This window comes from Antrostomus carolinensis, unplaced genomic scaffold (assembly GCF_000700745.2).
Source record: "Antrostomus carolinensis isolate BGI_N321 unplaced genomic scaffold, ASM70074v2 scaffold2880, whole genome shotgun sequence".
Classification (NCBI taxonomy): domain Eukaryota; kingdom Metazoa; phylum Chordata; class Aves; order Caprimulgiformes; family Caprimulgidae; genus Antrostomus; species Antrostomus carolinensis.
The window spans coordinates 64,844-81,764 of NW_010287565.1; the positions used below are offsets into that span (position 1 = coordinate 64,844).

At 35.3% G+C, this 16,921-nt stretch overlaps 1 protein-coding gene across 1 annotated transcript in view; it reads right to left on the minus strand.

The window, feature by feature from the left end:
• Positions 1 to 16,921, minus strand: part of SEC63 (SEC63 protein translocation regulator) — a 41,938-nt gene that overhangs the window by 10,442 nt on the left and 14,575 nt on the right. The window contains exons 8-13 of the mRNA XM_029083800.1: positions 15,082 to 15,176; positions 13,002 to 13,134; positions 11,750 to 11,842; positions 5,166 to 5,320; positions 3,263 to 3,410; positions 1,424 to 1,506 (exon numbers count right to left, since the gene is read on the minus strand). Coding sequence (XP_028939633.1) covers positions 1,424 to 1,506; positions 3,263 to 3,410; positions 5,166 to 5,320; positions 11,750 to 11,842; positions 13,002 to 13,134; positions 15,082 to 15,176 — 707 coding nt within the window. The remainder of the gene's footprint in view (positions 1 to 1,423; positions 1,507 to 3,262; positions 3,411 to 5,165; positions 5,321 to 11,749; positions 11,843 to 13,001; positions 13,135 to 15,081; positions 15,177 to 16,921) is intronic.

A 16,921-nucleotide genomic window follows, 5' to 3' on the forward strand; every position in this document is an offset into this window, starting at 1 on the left:
GCAACAACATGTAGTCTTGTTCCAAGGAATCTACTTGTTCTATAAACATAGAAATCCTCTATCACAAAAGCAGGCAGTAGTAAAATGCAAATTCTGCTCCAGTTGCCAGAGCATTAAAAATCTCAACAGCTGCACTGCTACTCAGGGACACGGGACAACAAATCAAACCAGAAATATGAAACGTTAAGACAAAACACAATGTCAGTATTGTGTAGGCTAGAACATCTCTATGCAGATAGAATTTTCTCATGCATTTCTCTCTTAAAAAAGTACTACATGCCCTCTAAAAAAAAGTCATAAGGAGCTCTCATATAAAGATGGCAATTACAAGATATGACCACCCAAAAAAAAAAAAGAATCATATAAAAGCTCTAGTTTTTACATCATGTATCTCAATGTCAGACTGCCTAGTGCAGCTGACACACAAAACATCTTAAATGAGTTTTCTATATGCTGTCAGTTAACTCATTTTTAAGTACAGTTCAATATGCTCACAATTTTCAGCTTCCTTCATTTTTAACATCCAGCACAGTGATATGGTGCTTTTACTTTCTACCTACTGCATCCCCAGTTATCATTGAGATGATACGTTCTGAAATGCCATAGCATCAACACATGGTACTCATATCTACAGACTGGTTTCTTGCTGAACTGGCTTCAATGCCTAGCCTGATCCTCAACTGTAGTACTCATGGTTGTCTGCCCTACCTCAGAGGCACAACTGAGACTTTCCATTTACTTAGATAATTACCTCAATAGTACAGATGCAAAAATTGACACTGTAGGTTTTGTGAGATAGCAGTTCATTTAGTTCCTGTGCATTACGTTTTTTGTTCAAAGAAAGTCATTACTGTGTTTTAAGCTAAAATCTAAGCACAAGTTAGAAGTTTAACTACTAGTGTAGTATTATTTTGGTTATGCTACATTGCCACGCATTCAACAGTAGATTTTTTTCATGTAGCACCGGTGTACCTCCTTTATATGAAGTTATGTATATTCTGCATTCTGCTGTATTGAGTTTAATTCATAAAAGTGTCTGAAACACCCAAGAGATTTGTAACATTACGAGCCCACATAATGTGAAATCAAACACTGTCCTAAGGACTTGAATGAATACTTTATTCTAGTTCAAGAACTAAAGTTTCTGTTATTTACAAACTTCAAGGAAGTATCACTTGCCATATTCTTTTACTGTTCCCTAGACAACTGCATCGGGTCAGACTGAACTTTGGTCTGATTCCAGGAAAACTTTCTCTTTCAGAACAAAAACATTAGGGAGGATTAAGAGCAAAAGTTCTCCATTTCAAATCTTAATTTTACAGTTGTATTTACAGAACACTATGTTAGCTTGCAAAGAAGAAATGCCTGTTTATTAGCATATACTTTCAGTTAGCCTGAAAGAACAAGTATTCTTAATACTTACTGCCATGGTCTGTCTTGTTAGTGTGACCAGAACAGTGACAAGAGATCCTACTGTAATATTGTTGCTGTCTTCATCATCCAGAACTAGTGTAAAGAGAAAAGCAACATACCTATTAAACTTCTTTAAAGCCTTTTTCTCCAATACACATTGTTTCTGCTATGTCTAAATATAAGTATACACATGCCAGAATTTTTAACAAAGAATTACTTCAAAATATTATTAAATAAGTGTCTTACAACCTCAAATATACTGTCAGAATGAGGGCTGGTAATTCAACAAACTATAAAACAGCAACATTGAGTTTGAAATTTTAATTGCATGAAAGTTAGAAAAGTCAAAGTTATAGCTGCTGTGGGAACCATAATTCTGTAATATTGTGCATTATATATTAAAGCATAAAACTTCAGAAACATGAAATACCACATATGACTAAAGGGACCCCATTACATTTGTTCTGGGAATCATAACTTTGATTTTCCTGACTTTCATATGATTAACAACTCAATTTCAATGCCACATTAACAATCATGCATTTAATTATTTTTTTTAGTAGAAGGCAAAGGAATATCAAAGAATAGTAATGATTATTTTAACTAAAATATCAAACATAAAATCCACAGGAAAGCCACTCCAATCTGTGAACTGAAGAAAGTCCCAGGTTGGGGAGGAATAAAGTTATATCCCAGTACAGAAATTTCCCATCCCCCTCTCCTGAGAAAGAAGTTTTACTATTGATCAGTTCTACATATATATTTTATATAATGGTAATACTGAGCTAAAGAGAAAAGCATATGTATTGTTTAATGCTCCACACCACACCTAAGTACAGTTGTGTGACAAATTAAGACCATAGGCAGAAAACAGTTGCTTGCCAAAATATGGGAAGGTACTCCAAGATTAAATTTTAATCAGATTAACAGGACTGTGTACAATCCTGTGCTACAATAAGGTAAAGTCTTTCATATGTTGGTTTTTAAAACACACATAAACAACATTTAGAAATGCCAAGATTTATACACATTTGCTTCCTTAACAGATATTTCCACTAACATTTGCTTCTCACAGAGGACTATGCATGAGCCAAATTAGAAGTTAGGCTACCCAAATAAAACATATCAAATTTTGAATTTGATCACTGCAACCACAGCAACAATATAAATCAGAAACAAGTATTAGAGCAAGCTTTCAAATATCTCATGTTTACTAGCACTGATCTTCTACAAAGGAAAGGAGACCGCAGAACCAATTTACTTCCACTGAAAGGCTGCCTAACAGGAACTGCTTAACAATATATCTCATCTTCAGAGAGGAAGAGCATTATACATTCATTGAAACAGCACACACAAAAGGTAGCTATGCACAGCATGGACAAATTCTGCCAGATATAAAAACTGTACAAGGATCATCACAAAGGACCCCATGAATATTTAGTCATCAGGATCTCCAACTCAAAAATCTCACAAAGGACTCTCCATGCTGGAGTAGGATGAGCATAAATTCTGGAATAAGCACAACTTTTTAAGATAGCTAATAAAAGTGGTATTTCAACCAGAATTCGACATTGCTTATAAAATATTAAATTGACAGATGAAATATCAGATAAGCTCCTGCAGGAGAAACTATTGCTGGCTTGGGAATCTGCGAAATGTTTCAATGCACTTTATCTCCTCCGACTATAAATCTCACGTACAAGAGCCCGCCACTCAAAAAACTATGTCATTTCCAGGCCACATAAATAACAGCGTGTTGTGTTTCAGCATCCTCCAAAAGCTTACTGCCAACAGACTATCAAAATGTCAGAAGAGCGACATACACAGAACAAAAGGACCTCCCACTCACCCTGTGGTTTTATATCCATAGTGACATATGGAAAGCTGCCAAGGACAGCCATAACTTCATCGTATTTCTTATCTTCTAGGAAGTGCAATAAATTGCGACGATCAGAACCTTTCAAACTCACCAAATCCTGAATACTTTTGATTTTATACTAAATTTAAAATAAAAAAAAAAGGAAGTCACATGATAGCAGAGAACACAGTCCACAAATAAACTCTGGATAATACATCACTTGTGTCCCCACGTTACTAATACATATACACCATTTGATTTGCTCTTATAAAAAGACACTGTAGGAAAGTAGTAAGCATATGCTGTGAGAAACAATAAAACAAAGAGGTTGCATTCAAACCTGTTAAATAGCACTGCTTTGAACATTGGTGTGTTCCTTAGTATGTCACCCCTTAGAAACAGGATACATTTCTTACAAAACTATTATTTCAGCCAGCTTTTCCAGAAAGCTGAGCCAAGAAATCTTATTAATTGGGTTCTTTATTTAGATAGAGTACTTTACTTCAGGACTTTGAGATTTATATTAGCAGGAAAAACTAAGTACAACTTACTTTTTTTTCCATACTGAACTGCAAACAAATCTAAAACCATCCTTTTAAGATTTGCAGAGCAGAGCAAAAAGGATAAAACCACATAGACTGCACTTGATTATCTCACCACTATGAATGCATATATTTTATTAAAAACAGCTTCTTGCATCCAGGTAGACTGATCATACCTCCAATCTAGGGGACTGTATTTTTTAAGAGCTCAATGCATGGGAATCCTGTACAAACAAGTATAATAAATTGGTCTCTTCCCTCTTTCAGGGAAAGGACAGGTGGGATTAGGAGATAGCCAAATTATTTTTGTACTTAAGTTACACCGCACATGTCAAAAATCCATCTAAAATTGTGTACTTTTTTGTATACTCCCTGTAGTTTAGGGCTGGATTAAGAAAAGCAAGTGCTTGATGATACCTATAAGAGAATTATTCTTTTCCTTCATCCAAAGGAAAAGGCTACTTGACTATCTGATGAACAAGTATCTTCAAAGGAGGATTAAAAAATACAGTACTTAAGAATTCTTTACCTTCACACTAACACAGAAGCACTTAAACACCATCTAAAGCTGTAGTTAAAGCTAAACGAAACTTCCATTAGGTAAAAAGAGTATTTTTAAGATTAATCCAAATTAACCATTGTAATAAGACTATCAAAAAAGCCAACAGCTTCTACTAGAAGAAAATGGCTCGTTTCTAACCAGGCATTCCTAGAAGATAATCAAACAAACAAGCAGGTTTGAATACAGAGACAGACAGTGAACATATGCACGTATTCAGACAAGACTATTCTTTTTTGTCCTTAAATTCTACAAATACCAATGCTTAGACAACTACAACTAGACAGTAATAGCTTTTTAAAGCATCCTCTTTCATACATAAAGGATCGCAAAATCTGAAATACTTCCCACAGTAACTAGTATTTTTTTTTCCTTTTATGAACTCTTCTGTGTTACCTTCCAAATATATTTTCTATCAAAGTAGATTAAGAATGATGTAAAGCTCAAGAAGGAAAAAAAACAAATCCCAGCAGGATATTCCAGCTCTATTCTGAAAAAATGTTATATTAAATAGGAGACAGCACTCTAATAAAAGGAAAACTGTTTAGTCTGTTTGTGAGGTCAACATAGACTGGTCTTCCACACTCTTTTACACTTGTAAGATTTCTGATCTTAATTCCCACCTCCTGGGATGGACTTTAAAGAAACATAGATCTAGGAACTGTATTGAATTTCAGAAAAAATAAACAAATTTTTATTCTCTCAGTTCATTCACAACCTTTCTTCCTTACATGTAAAAGAATTAAGAGAAAATGTTTTAAGATGTCACCAAGTATCATTCATAGTTTTATACCTTTTTATGATTGGAGACCCGCCTAAGGTTGTCCTCTTCAATGTGAGGCAGCTGTAAAAGGGGAGACTTGAACTGCTGAAGTCCCTGGACAGTCATCTGGGAAAGCTTCATGCAATTTTCCAAGGATCCCAAAGATGGAGCACGGAACTCCCTTTCTTGGGGAGAATGAAAACAGACAACATTATTTTTCTTTTTTTTTTTTCTTACACTTTTACAATATATACTTGTGTTACAGACTACAGAAAACCTTCTTTTCAGTCAAGCACATGAAGAGGCATCTTAACATCCAGCATAATTAACCAGGGAGTCTTTTTGCTCTCATTGCAGTCACACAGCTCAGTAGACATTTTCTTCCCTCTATTTAGGCTATCACAGCTGAACACTAAGAAGGGGAAAGACCTCCATCTAACATTGTCTCAGGGAATAACAGCACTATGTATCTATGCAACTATTATAGACAAAACCACCACTAATTCATTTTTTTTTTTAAAAAGCAGTATCAAAACCAAGTTGTTTTAAATTTGTATAACACGTGTGTGCGTATAATGTGTTTAGCTCTGCTTTGTAAGCACATCATTAAGTACAGTTTATTTGTAGACATTAATCTTTAACAATGCACTATATTATTTATAAGATCTTCCAGCTTGAGAGATGTACATAAAGGTAGCGGCCAATTGCATGCAAGAAAAAAACATAGGTATAACTGAGGCTAAGCAGAGCATATTAAGTTAGAAGGCAGTAAGAATAGCTGTAAAAATATCAAAGGTATGGCTTTTATAACTAAAGCCAAAGGTTAAAAGGAGCATCTGAGCAAATGTCTATTTGACTTTTCTTTTAGAAGTTTCCCGTAATTCCTTTAATGTTTTAAAGCACAAAGAGGTATATGCTCTACATAATTAAAATTACTAAAGGATAGACAAGGAAAAAGTCTTAAGTAGAACAGAGCAAAAGAAAAAAAGTCATTTAATACTCTTCATGTCTGCAAAGAAATGAAAAAGCAAGACAGACTGGTTTCCAAATACTGTTGTTTAACTTTATTAGACAAGTGCCCATTCATAAACAAGACTTCTCAAAATCCTGTTTAGAAAACTCATTTCAGAATTCCCTTCCAGCACAAGAACAGCTGTGAGCCCAGAATCGACAACGTTCGGGTCACTCAATATATACGTTACTCTGAAAGAGAAGTAAGTTAGATCCTCTTCAGAGAGCCAAGAGGAATTTAAGCTACTTAATTTTTTTCTGAACTCCTATGTGCCATATAAGAGAACTAAAGGCTTTCTGTATTACAGAAAGCATCTGTAATTTACGATGCCTGTCATTTTATTTAAGAATCTGCATACGTATTTTCCCTATACCTCAAAAAGTTTTATCAGAAAAAAACAACTTTTGATTACCTTGGCTGTTACAGGTATATTCTGCATATAAATAAGTGAATACAAATATCTGTGTGTTCACACACAAATATATATGTATACAAGTATGTGTATTTGGTATGGACATACTTGGCTGGTATTGGTATATTTGGGACACTACAACAGGGGCATAGAGGCATCTTTCAATAGATGGATTAGAGAGATTGTTAGAAGGAACATGCCCACTCTGCTAGGGCTGTGTAATCGAGCTTACCACACTGTCAAGGCAATTAGAGATGTGGATAAATGCAGGTTTACTTGCACCTGGCTGAGAAGGCAGACAGGCTATAACCTACACCTGACCAAAGGGGTAACAAAGCAAAAATTGCTGAATGTTTAATTTAAGTGCCAATGGCCATGTATTTTAATAAAAAGCAACTTTAAGTTAATTTTAAAACATTTTACAGTGGAAATATGAAAAAATAATAAATCTGACCAAAAAAACCCCCAAAAAAACCACACAACTAAATTTGGTATCTTCAGTGTATTTTCTGCTTCCTTTACATCACTACCTGGTTGCAAATTTATAAGCAGTAACTATGGCATGTTAAATGCACCTGAAAGATCACTCGGTCACCTCTGCTTCACCTGCCCCTCTCCCTTCAAATAGTCTGTTTCTTCATTAATTACATCAAGCTGTGAAGCTATAAATATCATCAGCTATCAAATCAAATTACACAGCAAGACTTGTTTTTTTTAATCCAGTATATTAATAGACACTGTGAAGACTACATGCAATGCAAAGAGAAAAATAACACATGAATGGAACCATCTATCTAGACATACCAACAAGTAACAAAGATATAACTTCTACCTTTCAAAAAAATAAAAGTAGTAATGGAAAGACTAATCTCCCAACTGAATAGCACAAAATTTATTTGCCATTTTACCTATCTTCCACCTCCCTCACCATTTTTTTTGGCTGCTGCTAAGGAAAGTCACAGTATTGCAAACCAAGTTAAGAAAAGAATCCTAAATACCCTCTGACAAACTATCTTCTTGCAGGAAATCCACTTAGAGCTTTGAGTCAACAGAGTACTAATCAGAGGAGAAATTCTTCTCTTTCTTACAGCATTGACTGTAGGGGACATAGGACAGTAGAAAAATATTTTAACAGAGCTGGAGAATATTATTTTGGTTTCCTGAAAATAACACAGGACTTTATATTCCTCAAGAGCGGATCTGAGGACAGTACAGCTTTTAACAAAACCCAACTGCCACTGCTATAAAATGAATGTCATTATGGCACATATTTTGACAGCTTCTGCTTGTCAAAGTGCACAAGATAAGATGACCTTTAATCTAAGGTCATAGTGTCATCCAAAATATATGACACAAATTTAAATGCAAATCATAGTGGCTTGTGAAGGAATGGTATGCACCTGGGTCAAACCACAACCTCTACATTATACTTCAGCTTTCAACCTGAATTAAGAAATGCACTTGGATTGGAGAGCTGAAGTGATAGCTAACCTTTCTGCAGACAGTTACCAGAGCACATTCCACAGTTTTGGCAGCAAACACCTCGCTTGGCAGGGCAGCTATCTACTTATGCTACTTCAGGATGATCTCAAAGAAGCCATCAAGATAATTTAGAACTGCTGATTATCAACTATCAGTTAACTGTCACAAAACAATGGATGCAAGTAAGGGATGTCAGAGCAAAGCCTATTTTCAGGGATTTAAAAAGAAAGGCTCACACACTATGCAGAAATTGGGCAAGAGAGTACAAGACATTGTATTTAAAAGTAGCTCACAAGTGCCACATTTTCAACCAGGCTGGAAAAAGCTTAGCAGTAACTAAAACCTGACTGGACTAAAATGAAAATAGTATCAATTTTGGTTTTATGAAAGCAATTAAAAACTGTTCCTTGCAAATAACAAATCAAAATAATAACAAATCCAAACGCATCTGTAAAGAAAGATAGCTCTGTTAAAAATTAAGAGTAACCATGATTAAGTGATTTTTATGCCAAACCTACGCATTCTTTCATGACAGACTCTTTCTAATGAGGTTTGATAAGAAAGGCAGTGTCCATGGCTTTTATGGGGATGCATAAGCAGACTGAGGTACCACTTTTTACTATCTGGGGAGACAGGATGCTTGTCCCTGTGAAGGTCTCATTCTGTGATGTGCTGTTCACGTTTCTCAGTCTTCTGAACAGCTTCGAGAACAGCTGATACTGAACCAACAGTCAAATGCTACATGGATATTTTTTAAACTTACTAGGAAAACTAAGTGCCAAGATTCTGAAGATTCATCCAAGGTGCTTGCTTTTCTTCAAAAGACTTGATTACAAAGTATGCATAAATGGTTACAGTTATTTTTAAGCTAATTATAATAATAATTCAGGATATTTGAAAGACATAAATGAATGCAACACAAAATGAGACTACTCATCGCACCATCAAGTTAGGTTTCACAAGATAAGATCTGTCCCCAAAATATTTCTTTAGATAATATTAACGCATGCCAACATCTTTGTATTTTCACAGATCAGAACTGCTGAACATCTATGGCTAATTATAGCATGTGATAATTTTATATACGATGTCAGGGCCAATTTAAGTGAAAAATTAGAACTAAATCCAGAAACAAATGTAATTAAGTTTTAAGCTACTTAAAATTATGTGAAGATGACAAATACACAAACTTAAACAGTCTCTCAAAAATTTCAATATCTAACTTTAATTTTACTCATACCTTAAAAAATCCTCAAAAAACAACAACAACAAAAAAGCAACACCTTTTTAATTTCCAGTTGTTTCCCAGCAATAGTCAGCAGGGGGCAACATCCTCTCTCCATGTACATCATCAAAAACAGGGTCAACATCTTAAATTTGTTAAGTGATAAATAGCAAAAATTGTGATTTCCCTTTAGATCAAGGACCAAACTTCTGAAACAGTTTACCTCCAAGTCCTCAAATTTATTATTGTTGGCCTGACAGGAAACACCTTCCTTTTAATGCTTTGGGCTGAGAGCAGTTCCCTTCAAGGCTTTGAGCTGAGAGAGGGACTATTTGGTACAAATTTCTGAATACTGACATGTTAAAACTGTGGAAATAATTATGAGAAAACCTACCAAAGAAATATCAAAACAAATCCTGAACTATACCTATGATACCCTTCTGCTTTTTTTACAAATCTATGGAAGTAACTTCTACTGTACATAATGACAGCTGTAACTTCTCATCCACAGACTCACTGAGGTTGGAAGGGATCACTACAATTTCTAGAAATTGTTAGTAGTAGAGGTTGTTTAGGTTTGGTTTTTTAATAACCATCACTTCAATTTCACATGCAAATGGAAAATTAGTTTGCACTACTGTCTTCCAAAATATTGTTTGACTTTTTTATTTTCATTTAAGCTAAAATCTAAATTTTCTGGAACTTCAAAGCAGTTTTATTAAATACACTGCATCTATAAGCAATAATTTTACTATCAAATTAAAAAGTTATCTCCATTACATACAAAAATAGAGAAGAACACCAGAGCCACTTGAAGGTCATTCAAGTTGTAAAGTATACCACGCATATACCACTGTTAGGTATCTTACTCCAGGTTTTACAAGAGCAGCTATAGGTGTTTTTAATTTTTCAAAGACTTCCAGTTCTGTTGCATAAAAACCTTTTGGTTGTGTTATTTTGATTACATTTTGCACAAGAAAAAACAAATATTTGCTAGTTGACTAATATATACATAGGCTATCTTAAAAGACATCTTTCAGAGGTTTGAAGTATTTTTATAAAAAACCTATCCAGATTAAAAAAAGACATACCTACATCTGGCATACACAAGGACTTATAAACAAGTAAAAATATGTCTTCATTGAAGTGCTTTTCGTAATTAACTATAATGTGTGGACTTGGTCTGGCTGAGCTAGAAAAACTTTAAAAAAAACAACCAAACAAAACAAAGAAACAAAACCCCCACGCTTCTAAAACAGCTACTTACCTTTTTATGAAATAAATTATTAAACTAATAAGAGTTTCACAGCATGCCTTTGCAACTTTGTTACAGTGCTAGCCTGTAGAATATTCATAAAAACATATCCACAGCTTCACTTTTAATATTACACTCATTAATAAATATAATCTAATATTAGATGAAGATTACTTCTAAAATTAAAAATATGGATACTATTTACTTCCAGGTTTCAATTTTTCTCCCCAGCAGTCTCATAGACTAAAGATAGGACTTAAAAGAGAACTAGAAATAGAGTTAATCAATACTTCTTTCTAAAAAAGGACATTTAAGCCACCATGCAACATCCTTATCTGTTCACATCCCCTCTCTCATACTTTATTTCATTATGGAGCACAGTTTCCAGCATCACTTCCAGCATGCTGGGAAAGATCTCCCCCAAAACCATTCTTATCAGGAGGCTATCAATGTTTGTTAAAGGAGTTTTGTTCTTGTAAAGATCAACCAGTAAGTATTATCTGATATCAAACAAAATGGTCACCAGTTTGGCATTAAAAAAATGCCTTGCTTATGTTTGTTGCAATAAAGGAATGAGATCCAACTCTTTGTTTCTTCACAATGCAAGCAACCATATTCAGTGTCAACTGCCTTAGTAAAAATTTCATAGTAAAAATGAAAAAGCTTAAATCTTACATTTCCATTAAATTGTAACTTCTATGGCGATTATGGCAAAGCACCTGTCCCTAAAAGTTCAGGAAAAAAAACCACAACTATATAGCAGACTAAACAGTGTAGGATCCTGAAATGGAGAAATATGAGCAACATGCAAAGAAATGATGACAAAGAAATGATCCAAAAAACAAGTGACACTCATAACTGAAGGGGAAGAACTGTAAAAGTGCAAAAGAAAAGATGGATGAACACAAGATTAATTTGTCTTATACTAAGTGCTTTGTTACCAAAAATTGACCAGAAAAGGCTTTCAACTGCATTTAAGGAGAAACTTTTAATTGCAAAAATTACAAGCTGAACACAGATATTCAAGATTTCAGAGCAGGGCTCGGCAGCAGCAGCAGCATTTCAATCCTCAAAACAGAGAACATTCATTACAGTAAAAGAAAGCAAAAGTGCATTTAGACATTTCTAAATATTACAGGTTAAGTTTCCCACGAGACCAAAGACTGTCTGAAGTACTGCAATGAAGAATCGTATTTACTAGGTTTAATAATACCGTTTCTTTCCTTACCTTCCCGGCTTCGAGCCATTATTATTAGTTGGCAGATCACATTAATCATTTCTTGAAGTAGTGCAGGACTCTTTTTCAGGATAAACTGCTGATCTGCAAGACATAACTAGCTGCAATTACACTGCACTTCTATTAGGAAAAAAAGGAGACAGTTTACATGAACTAGACGTTTAATGGTGCAGTCTTCATTTCTATTCATTCCTGTATTATTGAAAATACCACTTTATTCTCATTGACACAGCCAACAGTCACATCCCCTAACAAAACAGGAAAGAGCAAGTGCTAAGAGGGAACACAGATTCCGTGTACCAGACAAGCAGCTTCCACATCAAATAAGTGAGTACTTATTGGAGTCACCTAATAAAGAAACAGGATGATACAGACAATTTTCAAGTCTTACTAAAATAGCATGAATTCTTCAGGTAATCACAGGTTTAAAGAAAGGGGTTTTTAATTTTAAGTGAAACATCAGTTTGGAGAAAAACATAATTTGCAACTTACTAACTACTTCTGAATACAGTTCTGTGAAGTTGTAAGTACAAACAGCAACTAAGTAGCAAAGAAGATGAAAGATTTTTAGTGACTGTTTAAAACTGATAATTTTTCTTTTGAAAGAAACTAGAAAATTTGAACCAAAGCATTTTCACAGGTTTGTTACGGTTTGTTGGGGTTTTTGTTTGGTTGTTTTTTAAAATTTGCATTAAAATACAGAACATCCCAAGTCTGATGGTCAGCCTAAGAAACCATGAGTTCCATGGCTGAAAAATAAGGACTGCATTTAGAAACACTTCAGTTTGTATACTTACAAGTACGAAAAACTGCAAAACACAAACTGAAGCACGTATATAACTGATATTTAAAGTTCTAATCTTGTCGTGTTTGTTTCACATAGTGGGCTAAAAAATTCCAAAAATAAGCATGCATGGAAATGTTAGAGAGCAATATTATGCTTATCTTGGATTTCTTTACTCTGAAAAGCAAATATACTTTCATGTTTAACTTTTTATTGCATTACAAAGAGGAAAAATAAATTATCAAAGACACATTTGTAGCCAAAAAGCATTAAAGGGCCATCAAGAGAATGAGTAAATGCTAAGTAAATGTTTTTAAAAGTCATTAAAGTTGAAAAACTAAGTACACTGTGTAGAGATTATTGAGCAGATATCCACGCAACTCTTTAATGAACAAGAATTATGAGTACTGTAGCATTGCTCTGTTTCCAACAACATCCAGATAGGGGAGAAGCCGTTACCTTCTTCAAGGGCCTCAGGAACTTTCATCCTGGCAAGATGAGTCAACAGCAGAACTCTGGCTTTCAGGCTGTAAGGGCAGGTGAGCGGAGGTTCATTCTTCTTTAAATTTATGCCACCAATTTCTCTGATTAGCTAAAATAAAATAGTTAAAGACAAATAGATATTTTGGTGCTAAAGAGAAACAAATACAGGAAGAAAACAGTTTACAGTGGAAAAAAGTTACATTCACAAAATCAAACCTTTAAGAAACTCTTCCCTGAAAAGTTCTGTAGAGATGAACATTACTCATTGTTATTCATAATCCAGCTCCAAAAAGCTATTTTAAATGCCTTGTTTCAATGTGGGAGAAAGAGGAGAAGTAAAGATTTGCACACAAGAAACTTGTCTTGAATAGTGCTGAGTAAATTTGTACTGATAAATATTTATAAAATCAGATTTTATGGTCAAGGTTTACTAGATTCAACTGTATTTTTAAGGTATTTCATCCAAGACCCAGACAGCTTCCTCAGAAATAGTCTCAGGTATCACAGGAAGGAGGGTTATAAGCCTGAACTCCTTGGTAGGCTGCAGATAAAGAATTTCAACTTATTTATAAACAGCAATAACTTGAAAAAGGTGTGGTGTTCTTTAGTCAGGATGACCTCACCTCATCCTGACTAGACCAGGATACACAGTTCAAACTGGGATGTCTCACCTTAATTTGTTGGAGACCCTGGAAGGAAAGGCTGCAAAGCTGAGTAACAGAAGTTCATAGCTTATAAGAATCTATCTGTGGCCTCAGACTCAAACCCACCTGGATGCTTTCCTGTGCAACCTGTTGTAGGGAACCTGCTTTGGCAGGGGGGTTGGACTAGATGATCTCCTGAGGTCCCTTCCAACCCCTACCATTCTGTGAAATGGGCTATTGCTTCTGTCTATAAATGCATTAAGGATATACACAGCAAGAATCATGTAGACTCAAGAATAATTATGACAAAAAACATGGCTAGAAATTGATCACAAACAAGACTCCTAACCACTAGAAATGCAAGCTCTTGAACAGCTCCTCAGTAGGATATGGTTACAGGAGGCTTGACTGCCTTTTAAATAAAGAATCATCAAATGTGAAAGAGCTTGCACAAAGCAAATGCTTACAACAGCACAGGAGAAGAACTGATGATGGAGATCTTTCCTAGTCATGTGCTCCCACTGCTGAAAAACTTCACCTAATCAAAATTCCAGCTCCTTCTCTTAAAGTCCACAAGATGATAAAGAATTTGTGAAAGACAAAGACAATTAAGTAAAGAGGCATCTCAGTCTATTTTCTTTATGTTTAGGACATGCAAGTATTTTTAAGATTTGAAAATTCAAATGCATGCATGCAAACGTTAAATCGGTGAGGCTACCTGTCCTCATTTTGCAAACTCAAAATATTTTTATTGGAGCATTTTGTACACTGTGGTTTAAAATTCTTAAAACCAAGTCTTAGTTTCTGATAAATAAGACTTCCTAAAACTCTGCTAGCAATAATTACTTTCCACAGTATGCATTATGGCATCTCTGTTGGGAAGACTAAGTGGAAATGAAAATAAAAGCAATGAGAGGGGAACAGACATTCACAGAGTTGATACTTTATAGTATTTAAAGACATTATTAATTCAGATATCAGATAATTTTATTTCTGTAGTAACATATTTAACCACATCTGTGTTAATGATTTAAAAGAACTTTATCAAAAAGTGATCACCTCCTTATTATCAATACTCAAAATTTTTAAGAGCTGACACTTTAATTCCCTATTTAGTTTACCCCTCTCCCCCAAAACCCCATCCAGCAGTCTATATACTAAACTGATTCCATTTAAGCTAAGCATCTTCAACAGTTAATGTTATCTTTTCTTAAAAAAAAAAAAAAAAAAAGGAAAGAAAAGAAAAATCAAGTTTAAGCTTCTAATTCCTATTTCTGAAGAGAGACAGTTGCATCTCAAGAAAATTAGTGCCTTGAGAACTTGAATTCTGTCAGCTGGTCACCTAGAAGCACCATAGCCCTCTTCCCTTAAAGGGGTCAGTTATTTATAAAACATCTCTTAATGTAACTAACCTGTGGTATCTGAATGTTGTCTGCTGGTCTGCTCGTAGCATCTTTATTGTACTGAGGGTCAAATTCCGATGCCCCTGCCAAAACCATGATAAGCCCTGCAAAGATAATTGAAGGCAGACAGAGAAAACATCAGCAACATCTTATGCCACTGAGTGATTTCTTCAGAACCTCCAGCCATAAAACTTACTCCCACTCTTCCCCCAACACCAATGAATATCCATGTTCTCTATTTAGTGTACCAGTTACTAGTGCTGCAGGGCAAAGGAGGCAAGAACCAATGCCTGGCACAAGACAAAAGAGATCACTCAAGGCTCCATTTTGCATGGCATCAAGTTCAGCATTTGACTCTAAATGTCTTCACAAAAACATAATTAGTTTTCTTTGCAACTGGCTGATGTCACTGTACAGTAGTTTGGTTACTTCTGCACAGTCACAAAACCATTCCTCAGCAATTCATGTGCCTGCAGCTGCACCACAACGCGTGTACTAGAGGGGGAGGCAGGAAGGATAAGATTTCAACTCAATTTTCTGTTCAGTCAGCACTGAAAATTCAGCAAAAAGTTTTCTTTTAATTATTAGAAAAGCAGTTCAATAAATACCCCTGCAAACAAATTCTACGAAGATGGACTGGTCTCTTCCTAATGTGATTAGGAAAATCCATATTACCCCAAAACATTCTGTTGTGTAATTAAGATGAAAGACCTGCAGAATGGGGTACTTTAGCCCCATTTTGAGCTTCTGCTCATGAACATATCAGAGCCCTCAGCTACAGACAGTAAGAGAAAGCTCACTCCATCATTTGCTCCAGTCAAAATAACTACTTCAGCAATAGTTATTCAAGCTTCATTCTTGAATTTTGAGCAAGTTCCTTTCTGAGCAACTCAAAGTTATTTTTGCCTACTTGCAGTGCTCAGTGAATTCCACCTACTAATAATTAGTCCAGTTCCCTGAGCATCAATTTTCATTTCCATTCTTGATTATCTATTTACTTCCTGAGCAGAACATACGGAAGAGTTTCAGACAACCATACATACACCTTCCTATTAAGATCCACAACTATGGATCATCAAGAAAGGAAGTTTTTTTAGGTTTCAAGACAAATGAGTTTCAAAAAAAAAAATCTAACACAAGGCAAGCCATGCAGATTTGTCTCACCTGGCTGATTACATCCGCCCAGGCTTAAACCTCCAGTTTTGGCACTGGTACCTCACACCACTGTGGAATGCACAACCCAGCAGAAGTCCTACATGATCACTGTATGCTTTGTCTAAGCCATCTCAGCTGCACCTCATTTTTCATTCAGACTGAACAACAGTTTTCCAGTCAAAGTAACTGACCTGCCTCTGACCCCAGGACTCCCTGAAAGTGTTAAGTCCTTAAAAAAGGCCACTTAAACTCAGGGTTAACTTCATAAGCCATCTCTAGGAGAGCCAAGGCAAGCCTCAAAGCTACAGATCAAGCCTCAACATTAAATAGCTTACTGTTGACAACAAGTTTGGAGAAAGAAGAGAACATGTTTGCTACTAAAGACGCCTGACCCACTCTACCGTGCCTCCTTTCACACTTAGCTGTTTGGAGAGGGGAAAAAAAAATTAGAGTATGACAAAGTGAAGAGCATAAACTGGTCTAAATTAATCCTCCACACAAATCAATTTGTGCTCTGACTAGAAAGCAAATCTATCTCTATACTCTTATCTCCTAGACCTCCTGGATTATCTGTGAAGCACTTCTCTTCAGAAGGAAAGGGATATATCAAGAGCAGATGCTTCCAGCAATCTTCCAGCCAATCTAAAGCTGAACAACAGTACAATTTAAAGGAGTACAAGAATATATTTATGGC